Source organism: Salvelinus sp. IW2-2015, unplaced genomic scaffold, assembly GCF_002910315.2.
Source record: "Salvelinus sp. IW2-2015 unplaced genomic scaffold, ASM291031v2 Un_scaffold2012, whole genome shotgun sequence".
In the NCBI taxonomy this organism is placed as follows: Eukaryota; Metazoa; Chordata; class Actinopteri; order Salmoniformes; family Salmonidae; genus Salvelinus; species Salvelinus sp. IW2-2015.
Genome location: NW_019943361.1, coordinates 166,442 through 173,836, shown reverse-complemented (window position 1 = coordinate 173,836; position 7,395 = coordinate 166,442). Strand labels below are relative to the sequence as shown.

Below are 7,395 nucleotides of genomic sequence, written 5' to 3'. Positions count from 1 at the left end.
TCCTATGCTATTACAGCGTACGTTTCTGCCCTGAAGGCACAGAAGTCAAGCATAGTGGAATCCTGCAGAGACACGATGTTGGGATGTAGGAGCTACGCTCTTTAAGGTGAACGTGAAGTGGCGGAGGGCAAGTAGGAGCTGAGACATTGTTGAAGGGTTCAAGTAAGAGAACATGCCTCGAGATGGAGGAAGACCATAAAAAAAGACTCCATAGATAATATAGCAACCGAAAAAAGGGGTTCCAGCTATGAAGAGATAATATAACTCACGCTGTGCTGAGCACACTACGCGTCCACCCATTGAGACAAGACAGAAGCATAATGTACCAAAACAACCCTAATTCTCATAGGACCTGCTAAGCTCCAGTCTTAGACCTTTGCACTCAATCGTACGACAGATCTCCGCACTTTGCCGTCTAACACACACCATAGCGCTCACTACATGATCAGTCCTCTCCTATCAATAATTTCATCAAAGACAGCCTCTATACACGTGTTTGTCTATTGTAGATCTTCCTCTAACCACCCTCATATTAACTAGTAAGAAGACGCTCTACAACTGAACTTCTCATATAGTATGTAAATCTTCATAGTTCACTTCAGTTTTGGATGACTGTTCATCAGCACCAGCGTACATGCACCTCAATCCAAGACTCATACGATTCTCGACACTGAGCCACGTACGAGCGGAATCAAAATTGAATCGACAATACGTCACCATAGATCAGCGATGGTTAATTGATTGAGTGTATTCATTAGCATAGACAACGTCTAGACGTAGGTGTCAATTGACGAGTTATGTTGATTCTATGTATACAAACTACACACAATGCGGTGTGGTACACAGCACGAATACATAAACACCCCCTCACCCGCACCATTACAGCCAGGGTCCCTGATGGGAGCTTGACAGCTATCGCTTGGCTGACAAACCACGGGACTCGAGACTCCTCACGGTAGGTGAAGCTCTCCACCCAATCCCCATCCCAGCCCTCTGGCTCACCTCCAGCCACCGCCCCCAACCCTCCTTCCCGCCCATCGCCTGCACCACCCACCCACCCCGCCCTCAAGCCTCAGCCCCCCAACACCCCCTCTCCAACACCACCGCCCCCACGCCCAGCACTCGCGCACCGCAACCCGCAACGGAGAACACAATCCACAGAAGAGAAAACACCGTCACCAGCCGGGAGCCCGCCCCCCACAGCTCCTAGCACTAGACTATAAACACACCACCGGCTCGTCCGAAAATTAGGCAAGAGCCAGACACAAAAAACAGTATAGGAACAATATAAGATGGATCACAGGAGGGGTGACAACAAATCAAACAACAAACAACCAACATCGCTACACGGACGAAAAAGTGAATAGAAGAATAAGGCCGATAAGCAATTGAGTACATTGTCAGACGAGGAACACACCGGGTATGGGCAGCTGGGGATCCACGATTGCAGAATCTTCGACGCGGCGGAGGACTAGTGGAGGGGGGGGTTGGAGGAGGCAAGGAGAGCTGGTGCCCAAGGCATGCCAGAGACCAAGAGGGAAATAATTACTAGAGGATGGGGAAGCGAGGACGCGGTTGTAGTGGTACGATCTTGGAAGGTGGTGATAAGCCCTACTTTTAATTATCACATAAATCGCAACATGAAGGAGCAAAGGTTGGCATATGAAACTCGGCGCATGTGTGGAAGCTGGGAGAAGAAGCATGGAAGAGCGTAAAGGGGGTTGTAGTTGTTTTGAGGTTGCAGTGTGATGGAGTTTGTCCACAGTAGGAGGCATCGAACGGGGAGACGTGTATGGAGGGTAGAGGGGGGGGAAGGGGGAGAGGAGAGGGAGAGGAGAGGGGAGAGGTGAAGGAGAGGGGCCGGGAAGCTGGAGAAAGAGGCGCCAGGTTGAGGAAGAGCCGCGAATGTAGGGTAAGTTGTTTTGGTGGGGTGGTGATGGGGTAGCAAGCAGAGGGAGGGTATGGGGGGGGATTTATACAGGAGGTGAGGACTGCTCGGGAGAGGGCTGGGGTAGAGGTAGAAGAGAAAGGGGAGGCTTGTGCGTACTGGAAGGGGGGGGAAGGGGTGCGTAATTGGCGAAGATGGGTGTGTGTCGATAGGGGTGGTGTTACAGCTGGGTCAGTGAGATAGATATTGGTGGAGGGAGAGAGGGCGTTAGTAGTATGAAGAGAGTTAGTGAAAATTGAGAAACGTCGTTAAAATGACAAAAGTTCTGAAATAGGAAACAAGGAGGGGGCGCAGGTTGTTACTGGGAACCAAAGAGAGACGAAAGGTTTAGGTTAGAGGTTTAGGTTGTTTAAGAGGTAAGAGTGACAGTCCTACAGGGGGAGCAGAGGTGTTGGTAGAGAGGAATCCAGTGTGGGGAGGGAGGGTAGAAAGGGAGGAAGGAGGGGGAGGGAAAGGGAAGGAGGAGTAGAGGTGGTATACACTCGGATTGAATGAGTAGCACGAGCGGGGGGGGGGAGGGGAAGGCAGGAAAGAGGAGGAGGGGGGAGGGGAGATGGCATAAAATTAATAAAAAGAAAAAAATAAAAAAAAAATAATTAATAAGAAAGGAGGGGGAAGGGAAGAGGGGAGGTGTAGAGAGGGGGGAGGGAGGCAGAGAGAAGAGAGAGGGAGGGGGGAGGCGGAGGGGGAGAGAAGGAGGGTGGTAGAAAATTTTAATTTTTAATAATTCTTCAGCATCCTACCTCTGTTGTGACTAGTAGGATTTCGAGGTCCTGGTTTTTTTAGTTATTTTTGTTATATATTATTATGTGTTCACTAGTGCTTTTAAAACAAGAGTAACTCGAAAGGACGCTAATATATAAGACAAGAATAGCAAAGGCTGTTTTCCCTGTCTTGGTAGTCTCTTATTTTCTAGTCCATTGCTCCAGCGCTGATACAACGGAGGGTAAGAATCCTTACTGAGTTTTCTCGACAAGCCAGGTGCTAGTTGTGGTGTTGTTTTTGTTTTCGTAGTGTTTATTTTTTTTTTATTTGTTGTTGGAGAGAGGGAAAAGAAAGAGTCTGTTAAGTGCGCCGCGCTCTCTGTAAGCTTAAGAGAAGAAAGAGAAAAGATCTCCCATTAACAGTCTGTCTTTCCAGTGACTTTTAAATAAAAGATCTTTAAGCCTGTGAAAGACATTGAAGAAGGATTCTCTCTCTTGTTTATACCAGTGCTGTTCAGGTCCTTTCATAGATCCCCTATAGCTAGAGAGGGGCTAAATATGCATCTACCGTCTGGTATTTTCCAGTGCTATATAGTCTGTAGCCTAGCTTAGAGAATCCTCTGTTTTTCCAGTGTCTTTAGCCTAGCTTAGAGAATCCTCTGTTTCCAGTGCTTTAGTCTAGCTTAGAGAATCCTCTGTTTTCCAGTGCTTTAGTCTGTAGCCTAGCTTAGAGAATCCTCTGTTTTCAGTGCTTTAGCCTAGCTTAGAGAATCCTCTGTTTTCCAGTGCTTTAGTCTTGCAGCTTAGAGAATCCTCTGTTTTTCCAGTGCTTTAGCCTAGCTTAGAGAATCCTCTGTTTTCCATGTGCTTTAGTCTAGCTTGAGAATCCTTTTTCCTGTGCTTTAGTCTAATCAATAGCAGAAACACTCAGTTGTTGATTGGACCTTTCAAAACACTGCTGTGTGTGTTAACTATGCTGGACCTAAGACCAACTGAATGACTCCAACTGTGTCCATATGCTCATCATTGCATAATACTAGTGCAATTTGAGGCATTTTTTATTCTAGTCCAAAATTACGTTTGTTCCTTTTAGTCATCAGTATGGGGTAGCCCCAATCTGACTCCTAGGATAATGTATGTTAAATATTGTACTAGTCTATTATTGGACATGCAGAATAAACGAAGGGAATTCCCTGTCTCTCCATCTGCAGCATGCTGTGCATGTCTTTAGTATTGTTTACATCACCTGACAGCAGGTGAGAGCTAGCTTCAGTATATAGCACTTTGGTAAGGTGCACTTTAGCTAGGCAAGCTACTTGAAATGAGGTGAAAACAGCGTACCTGCATCCCTGGCAGGCTACTCTGAACCGGAGAGTGAGCCATGTCGCCTGTCGACAGTCTGACCAGCTATAACAGCTAACTAGCTTCAGCTGGTCACAACCCAGAATACACAACGCAGCAGGTTTGCGTCGGTCTGAGGGGGGATGGCGTCTTGCGTCCTGTGAATCCTTCCCGAACAAGCTCGCTACAAAGTTAAAACATGTCGACTCGGCCACGAAAACCTTGTGGTAATAGCAAGCTAGTTCATCGATCGTTGTCCTATGTTAACATAACTATCGTTTACTAGCAAATCATCCAAGGAATATTTACTTGAGAAAATTAGCTAGCTTGCTAACTGGCTAGTTAGCTTTGTCGTTAGCATCGTACCCTAACTAGCTAGCTAGCTAGCGGCACAGTGACAACAAATCAACATGAATACAAATAGCTAGCTGACAATGTTAGCTGGACCGTACTAGCGAACGGTTTCAAGTTATTTTGACCGCAAAACATTCACGATCTAATATGACTGGTTAGCTATCGAACTACTCGCTGTCACTTCGTTAGCTCCTGTAGCCTCCTAGTCCTTCATCCAACCGCACGGTCAGACTTTCAACGCAGCCAGATAAGAGCATATTTGTCCTGCGTCTCGCAAACATAAAGCCATTCAATAGATARGATCCGGTCTTGCAATCGTTGGCTAGCTTAAAATCCTTAGGCCATTTACCCGCTGACAACTATACATATGAGCTATGTTTTCCCTTTCCTCCTGTACTATCCACCATCTTGTCAGTGCTGTCACAACTGGCGGATCCATATCAACGCTAAGCAGAGCGGGTAACCGGATTGGATGTGGCAGTCGGTGAACGGCAGAGGGCTCAAGAACACCGGTCACGAAATTTACACCGAGCGATTTAGTACATGTGATATCATAACATTATTGAATTATATATTTGATGATATTGTAATGAAACAGGCAGGGAGCAGGTCTCGAACCCTCGACCTTCTAGCCCGAAGTCCGGCGCGCTATCGACTGTGCCGCAAAAGCATGCTCGTGCCGGCAGAGTCGATTTCCGCGCTTATAAACCCAGGGTCGTTACATTTACTCCGTCCTTTCAAAGAAGCGCGTCCTCGCCTAGCTTGGCGACTCTACGTCTTACAGGAAACGCGCGCTCACCGGCAAGCACACGCACTGTCGTGGATGCGAGGTCCGATCACTTCCACACCAAATCGTAATGAACAGGCAGGAAGGAGGTCTCGAACCCTCCGACCTTCTTAGCCCGAGAGTCCCGGCGCGCTATCCGACTGTGCCGCAAAAAGCAATGCTCGTGCGGCAGAGTGATTTCCGCGCTTATAAACCCAGGGTCGTTACAATATTTTGTAACTGTTTGGAGAAAACGTTGAAATCTAGATGAGTATAATGCTGTCCATAAAAGCAAACTGGCTGTTTTTCACCGGATAAAATACTAAATGTGGTCTTCTGTGTTCACTTGGCCGGTTAGCTCAGTTGGTTAGAGCGTCGTGCTAATAACGCGAAGGTCGCGGGTTCGATACCCGTACTGGCCATGTCCCTTTTGACTGTTGAAATAGGTTGTGTTTGTGTTACTCGTCTCTAGATAAAGTTGGACTTGTTCTATTCTACTCTATTGGTCCCATATGATATCGGGCTATTCTATAGTGGTTGAACCTGAACGGGCCCAACCATGGCCATGTTAAGTGAAGCCGCTATGTGGTACRATTGCTCCCACTACAGAGGCCTGATACAAAGGACACCAGCTGAGTTATAGTGCWGTTACGAGTTCCTGGAGGGACTACTGTGCTCATTTTATGGTCCTCAATGGAAGTCTGCCACTTTTTTTTTTTTACAACGTAACGCAGTGTTAGCCGTCAGTCAGTCGAGCCGACATGGCGACCAGGAAGAATCTCCGTTTTAGAGCCGCTTCTCCTTTCTGAAACTTTCACATGCTTAAAATCAGCGCAGTTGGATCGTAAAGGAATTACACCTCGGTCAACACACTGTTGGAACATATACACGTGGACAATCTCTCCCAATCTGAAGGAAAGGGTAAGAAAGGAATGGGCGTCTTTATGTCGTTTAGGTTACCCGAGCACCCTAACCGTGTAGGCTAGATAGAAGATAGCCATACTATTTTAAATGCAAGTGGAAAACCAATGTCGACATGTCCTGTATTTTTCCTTTACCTTTAATTCCTGCGTGTTGCCAGTTAATTCTCTCTCTCCTTTGAATTGTCTGAATTCACAGATGTACTCCCGTTGGAGTATAATAGATGTGTGTGTATGTGTGTTATATAAGGTCATCGACCAACAGGATTATAGCGAATAGCCAAATTATCCAAGACAGGGTAGCCTATAAAGTAATATTTGTTTTGGGGCTTTGGCTAACACCACGTGTTCGCAGCATGAGTTGACGTGTTTCCCCCTGGATCACTAACATTAGCTCTCAGACTCTAGAAGACATTCTGCCTTCTCACTACACTTCTCAGCCATCAGCTTCACACAGGACTGCTTCACGTCAACTACAATCCCGACGTGAAAATGTTTTGAAACGTCAAAAAGCATTTAAAAACAGCTTCGCACAGGACTGCTTCACGTCAACTACAATCCCGACGTTAAAATGTTTTGAAACGTCAATAATCATTTAGAAACGTCAATCATAGCTTGTTTTATGGCTTTTCGAAACATCAGCAAGAAATAATCCTCCAAAATAAAAAATATACTGTAACAGTTTTGCACAGATCTATACAGCTATGGGTGCCTCAATCCGACAAAACTACACTTCCCCATTTACTAATAGGTGTTCAGAGCATGCTAGATAGCTAATTATCACAGGTGGCCAGGTCTTGTCTTCTGTAAACAAGCGCTGTATGAATCTGTAACTGTTACAGTGTAGTTTAGTAGGATGGAGGCTGTATGGATCTGTAACTGCTACAGTGTAGTTTAGTAGGATGGAGGCTAAAAGGTAATACGTTTAGAAATCCGTATCACAAGCGATGATTATGGACATTTCTAAACCTTAAAACACAGCGTTGGGATTGTAGTTCACATGTGGCAGTCATGTGCGAAGCTGAGAACTGAAGGGAGAAGGCAGAATGACTGAGAACTGAAGGGAGAAGGCAGAATGACTGAGAACTGAAGGGAGAAGGCAGAATGACTGAGAACTTGAAGGAGAAGGCAGATGAAATATGACTGTAGGGAGAAGGCAGAATGCCGTCTAGATTTGAGAGAAGCTTTTCTTCTACATTAAACTGGTCGTAGTGATAATTGTAAAAAAAATAATTTAACCTTTATTTTAACTAGGCAAGTCAGTTAAGAACATTTTATTTGTCCAATGACGGCCTATCGGCAACCGACGACGCTGGGACATTGTGCGCGCCTGGTTGGACTCCCACACGGGCGGATGTGATC

At 46.0% G+C, this 7,395-nt stretch overlaps 1 protein-coding gene and 1 non-coding gene across 2 annotated transcripts in view; one reads left to right on the top strand and one right to left on the bottom strand.

Annotated features, from left to right (window-relative positions):
- The window catches only part of LOC112072714 (serine/threonine-protein kinase 24), a 12,322-nt gene extending 7,523 nt beyond the window's left edge, over positions 1-4,799 (bottom strand). Inside the window, exon 1 of the mRNA XM_024140101.2 lies at positions 3,994-4,799. Within this exon, the coding sequence (XP_023995869.2) occupies positions 3,994-4,035 (42 nt within the window). The 5' untranslated portion in view covers positions 4,036-4,799. The remainder of the gene's footprint in view (positions 1-3,993) is intronic.
- Positions 4,800-5,461: 662 nt separating this feature from the next.
- trnai-aau (transfer RNA isoleucine (anticodon AAU)) lies at positions 5,462-5,535 on the top strand. Its single transcript has one exon. It is a non-coding gene; the product is annotated as a tRNA-Ile (tRNA).
- Positions 5,536-7,395: the final 1,860 nt, after the last annotated feature.